A 14485-nucleotide genomic window follows, 5' to 3' on the forward strand; every position below is an offset into this window, starting at 1 on the left:
AATAAACATCTTAGTTTTGTTGTTGTCCTTGTCACAGATTTCTAGTTACAATTTTGTTCTTATGGTAGTGTTTTGGGTCCCAGGCCAGACTTTTTCAAGCAAACTATCTAAAGATACGGACAAAATCCTGCATTTTTAGCAAAGCTGACACCTCACCCCAGGTGATTCTTAAGCCTACTATTGTTTGAGATCTACTGCCTTAGAATATTTATAATTAAGTTAAAAAGATAATGGAGAATTCTTAAAACAACCAATTATAATTAATTTGAAATTTCAGATACATCCTATAACTTCTGGGCAGGATTAAAGAAAAACGATGCTAAAATAATAAACAGTAATACATTTATAAGAACTAATTAGTTTGTGGCATAAAAATAATTTAGAAAACATGTGCAGAAGATGAAGTGGTTCTCTAAACACAGTTGTCCATTCACAGATTTTAAGAGAAAATTGTGCGAGCCATTTCCATTATGTTTTTGAAAAATGATACGAATTAAAATACCCACAAAGTAGTTATTGGTAGCATGCCAGTATTAGTTGTGCTCACCTTTCTATAATCTACTAACACATCCCCTTATCTTCATTATATTAACTTCACCATCTTCTGAAAGACAGCTACTTCTTTTCAAAAGCATTTTTCTGGTCAAGATTATTTAGCATTTTACTTTTTTAAAAAAGGCATTGGTTGATTCTCTGCAACTGTTTTCCACTGTTACCTCAAATTATTAAAGAGGCTGCAGAAATATGCGGGTATTAAAGTATATGTAGAAACGCTTGACACAGTTTGGATTAGCTCTTGTGTTTGGATGAGTCAAGAGTAAAACCAAGAAACATTAAAAATGATTTGGCTTAGAGCTACAAGGAATTAAAGTATCAGTAGTAAAAAAAAATCATATTAAGGATCAGAAAACATCTTTTCTTATGGAAAATTTTATAGGACAATTTAGAGTATATTATGTTCTCATAACACAGGAGACGCTGTACAATTGATTAGGTTTATACTTGAGAGGCATTTTAAAGGGACAAAGTCTCATTATTACTCTGCAGTCACGAGAGAAAAGAAACCTTTTAGAATCCAGCAAGAAGAGACACAGAAAAGGTAGACGCTCAGTTTTCTAAGTTCTGGGGATCTATTGTACAGCATGGTGACCATAGTTAAAAATACCGTATTATATATCTGAAAGTTGTTAGGAGAGCAGATCTTAAATATTCTCATTCCCCCCCCCAATCAAAAATGGTAACCATGTGAAGAGACAGAATTGTTCATTCACCAGCCCTGCTGTGGTAAACACTTCACAGTATATTAGTGTATCAAATTACCATACTGTCACATGAAACTTACACAACATTATATGTTAGTCATATCTCAATAAGGCTAAGAATATAGAAACAATATTTTTGAGATGGCAAAAAAAGCTGTCTTGTTCCCCTAAGCAAGATTTTATTTAAGGCTTGTTATTAGAGTTTATCCAAAGCACTGGGGCATGCCGATTTTCTTCTTAGAAACTAGCTAAGCCTCTGAAATGGGTCAGTGTGCTGTAGGCATTCCATTGCCTTCTCCAGACACAGTCTTTTAAGCACAGGTGCTGAGTGGAGGGTCTTTCTGAGCCTTCTTCGCCCTCTGACAGGAACTTGGCAATCTGGGCAGTTCTCAGAATTGACTGCTCTGTGGGATTCATGAGGAGGTATTTACAAAGCTTCAGTTGTTCACATCAAACAACTCAACTCTCAACACAGGGGTGGGAGTGAGCGGGAGGGAGAGCAGAGTTTGAGCTGAAGTGACTGTCTTGCTTAAGAACAAAAGTTTTTTCTTGGATTCCATAAATACATGCTTAAAAATTCCATATACCCTGCTTGAATACTTGCAAACTTAATGATTTTTTTGGTGTCCCTCAGGGATAAACTTGAGTGACATAAAGGTTTATAATGAATGTCTTCCAATATAATATAAATATATTTCTTCAATCAAGTTTTTTTCTTCTTCTATGAAAAGTTAACAGGAAGTGAATACTATTGTTTCCTTACAGTATCGATTGGCTTCACCAGACCTTGAAAAAGAAATACCGCATGTTTTTCACTTTTAACTTTTACAAATTCTGATACAGTTGAGGAGGGAAACCGAAAGGCATCTAGTTTAGGGCCCTTCGGTATGAAGGAGGAATCTCTGAAACATATTTCGGTTTTGTTTTTTCTATTTGAGTCCTTAAGTTATTGTTATAAATAAACCTACGAATTTCTAAGTTTACTACTACAAATCAAATCATATTATTATGCAAACTATATGTAGCAAAGTAACCAACAAGACATCATGCTACAATATTGCCTTAGCCAGAATGGCTTACTGTAGGTAAGGAGGAGCAAACATTTCCAAAACCACTAGGTGGCATTCACTCACTGCAATTTTGGCCAAATATAGCTTGAAGCTGATCAGGAGATGTAGGGTTAGGAGAAAGGCAAATGTTACCCATTATTTGATGATATTTTCCTATCATTTAACACAAATGACAAAGCTCAATTTTACCTTTTCCTGTCTGCTTCAAATCAAATCAACGAATATTTATTGAAAGATTTATCAACGGAGTCTTCATTTGTGAAAAGAGTTGAAAACCATCTTCACTGTAGTGGTAATGCACTGAAAACATCTAGAAGAAGATATGCTATGCACAGTATGCCATTTAACTTTCTTTTATTTCATTGCTTTACTATTTCATGTTATTAGTTCTCGTGTAGCTATTTTTCTAAAGGTTAGAAAAGGCACACAGTCATGAATACTAAAACTTTCTCAGATTCTAGATGGCATTAATCTTCAAAATTAATGTTTATGAACGTAGGAGGCCAAGAGCTCTTGGTGATTCATAAAAGGTCCTTGCTATGGTAAGCCTTTAAAATGTGAGAGAAATCGTGCTCCTCACTGCACTGAGACCTACGAGCCAAAATGGCCTTTGGTGATAAAGGATTATGATTTCGTCTTGGAGATGAATCATGGAATGAAAAGTCCTGAACTCTGCACTTCTTGGAGAAAATATTGATGGGAAAAAAGTAAATCAAAAGTCAACTTTTTGTAGAAGGTCTATGGTAATATAATGTAAAATCCAGGACTTACCTGTTCTAATATGTTTTGAAGCCTCTCTATCTCACAGTCTATTACAAATTTCTTCTCTTGGCGTCTGTCGAGTTCTTCTAGAAGTTGCCTATAGCTGACATCATTAAAATTTTCCACGCATATAGCGCTGACATGCCAGCCATTTTGTCCTGCTTTTTCCATAATAGCTTGAAGTATTGAGTACCCTAGTGGGGAAAGAAATCCAGAAGGGTTACTAAAAACATACTTTCACTCCTCCTCCTTAATAACTTATGCAGGCACTGAATCTATGTCAACATTTTTATGCTGCAAATATACAATAAATGCTTGGAAACTTAAAGATCTGAGTGGTTTTTGCTTTCTTTTCTTGGGGCAACACCCCTTAAAAAATATTGCTCGAATGAAGGAAGAACACCACGCCTTGAGTAAGCTCTCACAATCCCTCTTCTAGAGAACATTACATTGCTTTGGACATATTTTTTGATGAAATAAACCGAAAACCAAATTCAGTACTACCTGTAGTCAATAAGAATTTGATAAATTCTTTTTGTTAATTCTACTCACTGGACAGAATTAATGCTGATCAACTGAGCAAGGCAGTAACGACATGTTTGGGTTCAGCTATGGAAAAGATGATATTAAAAACCAATGCAACAGTATTTATTGAGGACCCATTATTGTGAATGGAGGAGGCATTATTTTTCCCCCCAACTCTCACCCCCCTTTTTGGGGAGAAGGCATTATTTAACTCTTTGTCTCTTAGCAGGGGGATGATGTGGATTGCGGGTGAATTGAATGGCTACTAGGTGAGGCACCAGGTATTCAAACTCATGATCTAGTAGAGGAGAAAGCCATTCAAAGAAACAAATGCAGTTCAGTTTAAGACACTGTGATGCTAGCTGTTGTCAATGTCCAGTGCTGGCCCGGGGGAAGGTCTGGTTAAATTTGCCTGGCTGGGACATGAGAAAGAGGAGAAAGGACTTGCACTGGGTCCTGAAGGTTGAGAAGACTCATTCAAGCTTGCTGAAAAAGGGAGTGTTCATTAGCGGGAGACAGCCTTCCAGAGAATGGGGTGATCTGTGCCCTGCTGCTGGTCCACATCTCTCCGTATCCACCAGCACAGAGAGGAAGGGAGATCAGTGTCTGGGTTAAGGAAGCTGGGGCAAACTTAGGAACACAGTCCCTGGAGTGTTACTTCATGCCAACACTGTCCTGAAATCTTGCTTTTTCCAGCTGTCAGTTTTCAATTGCATGCAAGAAGAAGGGAAAAGTCTTTGAAACTATGAATAGCCAAAAAATAAGAACTGGTTAGAATCAGAGCCTGGTAGCCACTGATTTTTTTCTACTTGGGGCTTAGCATAAAAAAATATGCTCGTCCTCTTTAAAGAAGGTCTAACACTGATTTGAGCTCATCCTATGGCAGCTGACGGTGGTTTCTCCCTCCCTTGGTCCCTGGAGTCAGAGCGTAGAACAGGGTGGATTAAAAGTGAAGACTTAAAATGAACACACAGCACTTGCAAGATAAGAGGGCATTTATTCAGGTTTCTGATTGGTATGAGTCTCTCAAATTCAAGGATTCTGATTTTCAGGTATATTTTCTACAAGTCAGAGTTTCAAACATTACGGATGCTCGGTTAATACCAACAGATGGAACTGATGATGAGATCATATTTGAAATATAAATTACCTGATATCCTGCCAAATGAAATACTGTGGCAGTCAGGATTCATTTCTGTCTAACTGAAAAAAAAATTCCCCAAAGAGGAAGACAGAGGGCATGTTAATTACCCTGTAATTATTCTGGTCTATCCAGTGCTCTATTTAGTCTTCCCTTTTGTAACACATGCCGGTAACCATCTTTTCGGATCTTACCTAGATTCCCCTCAGCCCCCACCCCAAGCCCATTACTCTGCCCCTGTTTGCTGTCTGACACCTATGTAACAGGATGGTCTGAGTGCTCTCTTAATGTACATGCTCACGCCTCATTTATTCTGTTACAGAGAATTGCTCTCTGATAGGAAGTGAGGCAGTGTTCGTTTATATTCATTTTTTGATACCTCTGAACATGTTCTTTTAAAAAATTCCAGTTGACATCTTACTCTCTTTCTCCTTTTATTTAGTGTCATACCAAAATAATTCAAAGACATTTCGTTTGAATTTTTTTTTTTTTTTTTTGCATGTTGTAAAAGATGATAAATACTGACCACACACACCAAAGTAGTCATCCCGTGCCCTGGGATCCGTTCACAGCTGGCGTGGTTCTTTATATATTTCCTTTTTATTTTTATTTTTGTTTTTGGCATCATGTGGCTATCAGGCTTCACATCACTACCAGGCATCCAGCTTGTTATTTCCCTGCCTATAGGACCTTTACAGAATGTACAGCCACAAACCTTCTGATGAAATTCATGTATGTTCCCAGTTGCATAAGAGCTATTTCAAGATTCACACTCATAAACAAAACTATAATTCAAATTCAACATTTCGTTATCTGATTTGTCAGATTTACAAATGGCACTAGAATTGAAGTAAGACAAAACCTTAGGACACAATCTTTGTCAAATGGCAAAGAAAGTTGACTGCCTAAGAAGAACCATTAATCATAGTCAGAAATAAATGGCATCCTTCTGATGTGGTGCAAAGCACATGCAGTTATAGGTGGGAAGCTGGGATTCTTTTATAGGCTATGTTTGATTTTCATATGCTGTCTTCTTCATTGCTACTCGGATGTGTGTGTCTTATTTATTTGCCAGGATAGTTGGGAATATATTGTGACTTGGAGAAATTACTGCCGTTGAATCTATGGTTATGTAACTTGGCTGTTATATAAACCAGAAAATCACAAGTCATGTCATACTAATTCTACATCCAGCTATGATTTGTATCTCCTAGTTATTAGAAAATCTGTAAGATATTGTTGGCCATGAATGCTGCGTGTTAGGTGCATATCACAAGACTAATGGAGACGTTACTACCGTACAGGATTTTTTCAGTCTCGCTTCGACTTTAAAAAGCTGCCTAACATTTTAATTCAATATAATTTATTGAAAACCTACTACATCCAAGATCCTTTAAGGTTGGCCAAGATAAAGACATGATTCTTGTCTCTGCAAGGAATTAACTATCTAGTCACTTACTAAGTAACTAACCATTACACAAATTACACAGTACTGTATAAACAACCAAAATAATTGTATTAGAATAGTGGTGAGAGCATACCATGGACAAAATCACATTATTGTATTACAGTAAGTAATCAAAGGCTTTTCATAGTTACTAAAGAACAGTATCAGTTATAATACAAATACTGTTTGAAATGTTTTTATGCCATGTAATGATATTATCAATTATGCTGATAATTGATCGCAGTGATGTAAGCTGTACCGAATGACTGCATCTGTGAACGGCAATGATGTTTCTATCATCCATGGGGAATGACCTATTTTGGGTGAATAGTACCATCCAGAGATGTGGCTGCTAGCAACACAAGCTGGGTTTTATTTATTTGATGTTCTCTCTTTCAAGAGTTATTTGATTCAACCATCTGTACACAGAGGCGCAGGAGGAGAATCAGGAGAAATTTATGTCAGAGTGGATAGAATTTCAAACAGAGGGGAGTTATCCATAAGCTGTTAAAAAAACTTCACTTGGATAAAGACCGAAGGGCGCTCACAGTGCTTCCTACTTAGAAGTGCACTGGTGCGTTCCCAGGAGCTGCCCCCATGCAGTGCTGGACACAGAAGTCATATTTCAGACGGCTGAGAAATTGAGGAGAAGACGGGAAGAGGTGAGAGTGTAGACGTTATCAAGGAGTCTCATCAGGATAATGAAGTAATGAGATGAAGGGTGCGCCATTATGATGAATACGGGATGGAGAAACTCCTAGGTCATGGGAGCCAGCATGAGAAGCACAGGGTGGAGAAACATCAAGGTTGTGGTGGCAGGAACCAGTGTGGAAAGGAGAGGACTGGGTCTGTCCCGTGGTGGAGCGGGGCTGTTGATGAGCTTCAAAAGGAGAAGCGGCAAAGGGACACAGCAGCCGAGTACAAGCCCCCCTGTCAACCTTCTGAGCGGCCATGCAGGTACCCACCGCAACACTATTGATGTCTCAGGTCTGGGCACAGTTCCCGGCATCCCAGACACTGTGTGTACCTGGAAGTATACTCTGTGCTGCACATTAAGCTCGGTCTTAGAGAGGAAGGAGGTTCTGGAACCCTCCCTCACTGAATGCCACCATGCTGGAACTGCCGAACACGTTTAGCAACCATTTAGTTTGGACTCTTTCCAAAGCAGCTTAGCACCAAAATAACGTGTTCAGAGGCTCCTGTCTGAACTCCAAGGTCTCAGCACACAGAAGGAGTAACTAACCTCGTAGCGCGGTTAAAATTATCGGCAGCCGGGACTACAGCACTCGTCCTCTGCACAGTTCAAGAAGGGCACAGTGAAAATAAACAAAGATCTTCTAACTGATACACTTTGAGGCCAGACACGCAAACCTGATACAAGATGGAATGTCTTGAGTTTTCCCTTGTCTACTATCAACAGTAAAAACAGAAAATCCATCCTTAAAGATGGTCATTCCGGGTCCTGGATTTTCCCTAAAGCCTCTCATATTTCCTGACAAGAACATTTCCTGTTTCCTGAACCCGACACTCCAGGGTGCATATTTAATTCAGATGCCGTCTTACAGGTAAATCTGGTAATCTAAATCTTTAATGTTTCTGCTAGTTGCAACTGAGCCTAACCCTCATGAATACAGGCATATGGCAAGTATTTTCAACCATCTGCCACAGGTTCAAGGCCCTGAGCACCTCCCTCCAGGCATGCCCTAACACCATGTTTTCCTTCATTCTCTTGGGCTTTTCTAGAACCAGGCCACAGGAGAATTTTATTTCAGTACAAAGAATGGCTGAACCCATGAATTTATATAATCACTTGTTTCCATACTAGACTGATTTTTGTAGGTAGAATCTCTGTGGACTGCCTTGCAGTGCCCTGTACTTTCTTACTCTTCTCTGATACATACTCAAATCCTGTCCGTCTCCTCCCTCTTTCCAGTATCATTTTAGACCATTAGTGTCTGTTTTCTATCCTCCAGCAACACCGCCCTTCTCAGATGTTCTAGAAGGTACCTTGCATCTCTACCTCAGTGCCTTTGCACAAAGCTACTGTTCCCTTTAAAAAAAAACTGCTTCCTTCCACTTTTGCTTTCCTTCATCTGTCAGAACAAATTGCAAACGTTACTTACCCCCGACTAGACCACTTTCCCCTCTTAGCTCTTCAGGCTCTTACAGATTTCTGTACATTTTTTTTCAGTTTCTAACTATATATTTGAATGATGATCTGATTAGCATCTTTGCCCCCCACCATACTGTAGGCTCCGTGAAGGCAGGGACTATTTCTGTGCTCAGTTCTTCTTTGCCCAGTAGGTGCTCAGTGGATGCTCAGCAAAGAGTTACCTGAATGCATGAATGAATTAGAGGCAATTTCACAGACAGGAGTCAGAATGTTACAAGGCTTGGCGGTGAGAAGCAGCATGGCAGGTCACATCCGGGAACCTCAAACACTTCAGTTTATCTCGTGTTTGGAAGGACAAGGGGAGCACGGACAGATTTGGTGTGGACTGCGGGAAGGGCTCCAAAGGCAGCAGAGACAAGCGGGAAAAGGTCGTGTCACTGAGGCTTTCTCTCATATCACAGAATTTGGTCTTTATTCCTCCAGGGCTTCAGGAAGAGAATGACAAATGTGCTGTGGAGCGACCATTCAATTGAGGTGTGGGAAATACAGGGGACGAAAGTAACAGGAAGTGGGAAAACCTGTTCGGAGGCCATACTGAAATAATCCAGCTGAGGTGACAGGGGAAGGGTGACTCTACTTGGTGATCCACGGAACTTCAGGGATATGTGGAGGACGAGGGTCGATCTGTTCTACTGGTGGTCCTTTAATCCCGTTTTCAGAGGGCAGTTACATCTTTTTTGACGTCCTGAAGAAGCACACACTTTTCTACTTGGATTTCAGATGTCAAGTGACTTCTGGTGAAAAGGCCTGGCAGCCACCTCCTCTGTCACCCAAACCAGTAAGCTAGATTGACACAGGCTTGAGAAACCCAATTTTCTCTCTCGCTACAGGCAGCCGTTGTTCTAGAGACCATCTTGGTAGATTTTGAATAGTCCCTAAGAAAAAACTGGGTATCTTTGCAAGTTTGCCTCCAGAATTGTTTATCTCCTCAGCACTATGAGCATTTATCAATATCTTTTTCTAGTGGACCACCACCTCTTTCCATGCAAGAAAGGCATTCTTTGAAAATTTTGCATAATTTTAAACTCCAATATCTAAAGACTAGTTTCCTATTCAGAATAAATGTCTGGCATGATTTCTATATGGTTATTAATTTGCTCCTAAATTGAGATTTTACCAATTTTAAATATCACACTATATAAAATTCACAGTTCTGATTATGTTTTTTTATATCACACTATAAAAGTTCACAATTTGAACTTGCACTAAATGCAACTATTGTATTTTTTTTTTAAGATTTATTTGTCCATTTTAGGAGGGTAGGAAGGGACAGAGGCAGAGGGAGAGAATCCCAAGCAGACTCCCCCTAAGCGTGGAGCCGGATACAGGGTTGGATCCCAGGACGACCCTGAGATCAGGACCTGAGCCAAAATCAAGAGTCAGATGCTCAACCGACTGAGCCACCCAGCGCTCCAATCACTGCATCTCTATAAGCAGATTAAAATACAGATTTGTGAATTAACAGGCAACCAAATAACGTTTGTCTCATATTAAGCATTTAAAGTACTTAAGACCTAATTTTGCACGTTAAACTTACTCCGTATGGCAACGCTTTGGGAAAGCAAAGTGTTGAGTTGAGAGGAGGGATAGAGCCCCTCGGAGAGAGGACTTCTCTGCAGAGAGAATGACAGGTGAGGATGGAGAGGGTCTGACGGACAGAGATGGTGATGAGCACAGGGGCCCAGGGCAGAGCGGCGGGAAGCTGGAGGAGTGCTTGGTAGATTGTAATAGTTAAGAGACTGGTCTGCTGGAGTGGTGGGTTCATAAGCATACTAAGCTTTATTATCACCTGACAATTTGGCTGGACCTTAGGACAGCCCTGTGAAGCAGGTCTGATTCCCCCCCTGCCCCCCCGTGGATGAAGGAACAGAGATCAAGGTGAGCCACGCTATTGCCATCAAATGTAACCCCAGCAAGTGGCAGAGCTGCGATGTGAACTCAGGCCCTCCGTTCCCAAGAGGAGGGGCTTTTGCACCCCGCACTGGCGAACAGGGACAGCTGGAGATGAGATCAGAAAGGACAGAGCGGTGTTGGGGAGGCCCCTCTTCCTCTCAGGAGCGCAGCCAGTAGGTCAGTGTAGTCTTGCCAGTGCGGTCCTCAGAGCACACGGAGAAGCGGGCGGTGCTTCCCCAGCACAACTGCAGCCACCACCCACGTGCAAACCAGCACCCCCTCTTGTCTGGACTCTGTAGCCATCTCCTGACAGGTGTCCCTGCTCTGCCTTCGCCCCCTTCGGACTGGTGGTAGCAGGGCTGCGAGCGAGCCGACCATCCTACTCAGAGCTCACAGCCCGCTTGCTGCCGCTTCACGTGGCCGCACGCCCCCCCCCCGCCCCCAACCTCATCTGCCACTTGCTCGCTCTCAGACACCACCAGCAAACTGCCAGCAAACCGCCAGCAAACCGCCCTCGGCCGGCTCTGTTCTCCACCCGCCGGCTTTGCCCTGGAGTGCGCTCCCCAAGGCAGGCCTGGGATGTTCAGCCTTTCACCTCCGTCAGGTCTTTACCCACCTGCCCTCTCTTCAAGGAGGGCATCCGATCTCATTCTCTGCCGCGTCAACTCTCTTGCCCCGAGATGTCACACTCCCTTCTCTGCGGTGTTTTCTCCCTAACATCATCACCTAACGTACCATGTGTTTTATCCATCTTGTGTATTGTCTGTTGCTCCCACTAGAGGGCAAGCTCAGGCATGGAGGCAAGTTCTGTGTTGCTCACTGTGCTACAAGAGTGCCTGGCGACTAAAAGCCACTCGAATTTGTTTTAATAATTAAAAACTCAAATTTTACTTTACTGGCCACAGGGAAATATGGGAGGCTTTGGAGCAGAGAAGAGACAGATTATAAAGTTGCTTTCATAATATTAGCTTTTATAATGATGGACTCAGAGGAGGAAAGGGAAGCCAAATAGGAGGCTACTAAAATGAATCTAGGTGTAATGCAGTAATTCCTCCAATCTACAGTAGTTCTCAGACAAATGGGAAGAAAGGAGAACGTCAGTTGCTCACTTCTCTCCAAACTCCATCCTTTCCCCCTCATTCTGTACGCATCCATTAAAGAGCCAGGAGATTTTCATTTTATCAGGGTGGAACCATACAGGACTGCCATTTCTGTTAGTCTAAAATATTCAGATTTCAGCAATGTCTTCTATTTCATTCTAGAGATGGCTTCTGAATTGATGGTAAATAATACTCAATGGAATCAGAGCAGCCTGAAAACTACTTATGCATTTAGATGTGAAAATGATGTGGCAGGTAAATGCAAAAACTCCCAAACCAGGGCCGAGGGAGGTCATGAGTTGTAGGAGCCCAGAGCCTTGCACATCTCAGCACTCCTTAGGGTATCCGTGGAAATTGCTCTACACTTTTCATTATCAATCTTTATAGCAACCATCTTGAGTCATTAACAAAGGCTGAAATAAGCCTCAAAAAATTCAGAATTAAAGGAAGTTTGAAATCCATTTTAGAAAGAACTCTATTCTAAATGCTAAAAACAGAAATACTTCTGGTTTATAAAAACAAATCCTCAGCTAACCCTGAAAAGCTGGTTCATTGGTTGAGGATAGCCAATGTTCCACATAGAAGGCTGGTTCTTAAAAGACCAATTAATTTATTCTACTCTATGTTGAAGTCTGAGTCCAACAGATCTCATTAATTAATCATGAAAGCAATCACTAGCAACAGAACACATAGAAGTGTTACACAACATATTAAATATCAGTTTGTTACATTCACATGCCAGACTGTGTACTGTAAATAATATTAATTTGGATCTGGCTTTTATACACAAAGCCAAAACCATTCATTTTGGTTGATTTGAAAGTGATATTTTAAAATGTTACTTTTGTCTTTTCTTTAGAAAAGGAGTAGCAGTACATAATTTTCTTTAGATGATTCTGGTGAAAGGATTTGCATACAATTATCGAGACAATTTCTGTTCCTAGCGGGAACAAACACAGGATGAAGTAAGTATTCACTATATGATTAGCCTAATTTTTATATCCCACTGAGGCTCGCTCAATTCCAAGAAGTAATTGTAAACGCATGTCAGTGACTGAGAGTGAATACATTTGATTACTCACTATTAAATTTCTTTAGTGGGGAAATGACACTGAGGTGATCATCTAAAGAAAGAATGATTTCTTGAACAGCATGCCAAGTGACAAATGATGGATTCAGTAGTTGACTCAGTTACTTTCAACTGCAACAACTGTGTTTTTCATTTCAACTATATGGTTCTGAGGCAGGGTATTTGAATTCCTTAATCATCCACTTTGGACTTCTATGCAATGAAAATGATTAATGTAGGATTTTATTAGGTGTAGTAATCCGCTCCATAGTTGTTAAGAAAAATCACTTTTATTCCCCATGGTAGAGTGAATGTAGAATGCTCTTGCCCATGTGAGGGATGTACCTTGTGAATTCTGGGTAGGCAAGGGAATTCCTCCCTACGATTCTGGGAGACTCATAATGTATAACTCAACATCCCGTACCTTCTCAAAGATGAAAAAAAACCTTAACTCTTATTCTTGAATTGCGTATTTGGTCATTAGCCAAGAACTCCGTCAGTTTAGTCAGAAATCCAGGGGATACTTTCAGACTTGTCACTTTTCTCCACCCTCATCTCAAGTCAATCCTGGTATTTCTCCCAAAATACTGTATTTAAGATCTTCTATAAACATGTCCCTACTTATTCTTTCATTTTCATTCAGTGAATATTTATTAAGTGTCTACTGTATGCCAGACCGTTGCTCCAGGATCTGCAGATACAGGAATAACCAAAACAGTAAAATGTGCCACCTCCGTGAAGCTTACACTCCAGGATCAAGGCAGACAATAAACAAACACACAAAACATTTATAGTGTAACAACAAGTGGGGGTAAGTTCTATGAAAACAATGAAGGAATAGCACAGAAATGACTGGGCGATGGTGGTTCTTCCACACCCAGATCTCCCTGAGCTACACACTGCTCAAGTCACACTAAGGACTGGCAGTTTGCCAAAAAAATCAGGTCCTTCCTCTCTTGTTTAATGTGTTCCAATGGCTATTCCCTGAGCTGAGAGAGCCTGTAGTCTTCATCCTCACTTGCAATTTCTAATTTCACTGTAAGCCTCAGCTTTAGCTTTAGGTCATTTTAGAAGACTTCTCTCATTGGGACGATATCAAAATAAAAAATCTGTACAGAGAAGGATAATCAATAAAACTAAAAAGCAACCCACCAAACGGGAGATGTTTGCAAATGATGTATCTGATCAAGGGTTAGTATCCAAAATATATAAAGAAATTATACTCTCTCAACACCCAAAAAACAAATAATGCAATTAAAATAGGCAGAAGACATGAACAGAGTCCTCCAAATAAGACAACCAGATGGCCAACAGACATGAAAAGATGCTCAACATCACTCATCATCGGGGAAATACAAAATCAATACTACAATGAGATACCACCTCACACCTGTCAGAATGGCTAAAATTTGAAAACACAAGAAACAACAGATGTTGGCAAGGATGTGGAGAAAGGGGAACCCTCCTACACCGTTGGTGGGAATGCAAGTTGGTGCAGCCACTCTGGAAAACAGTATGGAGTTTCAAAAAGTTAAAAATAGACTTATCCTACAATCCAGTAATCACGCTACTGGGTATTTACCCCCAAAATGCAAAAACACTCATCCAGATACACACACCCATATGTTTATAGCAGCGTTATTCACAGTAGCTAAATTATGGAAGTAGCCCAAGTGTCCATTGACTAATGAATGGATAAAAAAGATGTGTATATATACAATGGAACATTATTCATCCATAAAAAGAATGAAATCTTGCTATTTGCAACAACATGGATGGAGCTAGAGACTATTATGCTAAGCAAAATAAGTCAGCCAAAGACAAATACCGTATGATTTCACTCATATGCGGAACTTAAGAAACAAAACAAATAAACAGTGGGGAAAAGAGAGAGAGGCAAACCAAGAAACACTCTTAGCTCTAGAGAACACACTGATGGTTATAAGACGGGAGGAGGGTGGGTGGGGGCTGGGGGAATAGGTGACGGGAATGAAGAAGTGATGTGTGGGTGGGTGATGTATGGAAGTGAATCACTATATCGTG

At 40.6% G+C, this 14485-nt stretch overlaps 1 protein-coding gene across 1 annotated transcript in view; it reads right to left on the reverse strand.

The window, feature by feature from the left end:
- The window catches only part of GRIA4 (glutamate ionotropic receptor AMPA type subunit 4), a 224683-nt gene that overhangs the window by 104720 nt on the left and 105478 nt on the right, over positions 1-14485 (reverse strand). The window contains exon 2 of the mRNA XM_088017525.1: positions 3104-3288. Within this exon, the coding sequence (XP_087873651.1) occupies positions 3104-3288 (185 nt within the window). The remainder of the gene's footprint in view (positions 1-3103; positions 3289-14485) is intronic.

This window comes from Eumetopias jubatus, unplaced genomic scaffold (assembly GCF_037043125.1).
Source record: "Eumetopias jubatus isolate StellerSeaLion01/CBP00866 unplaced genomic scaffold, mEumJub1_p1.0 scaffold_13, whole genome shotgun sequence".
Taxonomy (NCBI): Eukaryota; Metazoa; Chordata; class Mammalia; order Carnivora; family Otariidae; genus Eumetopias; species Eumetopias jubatus.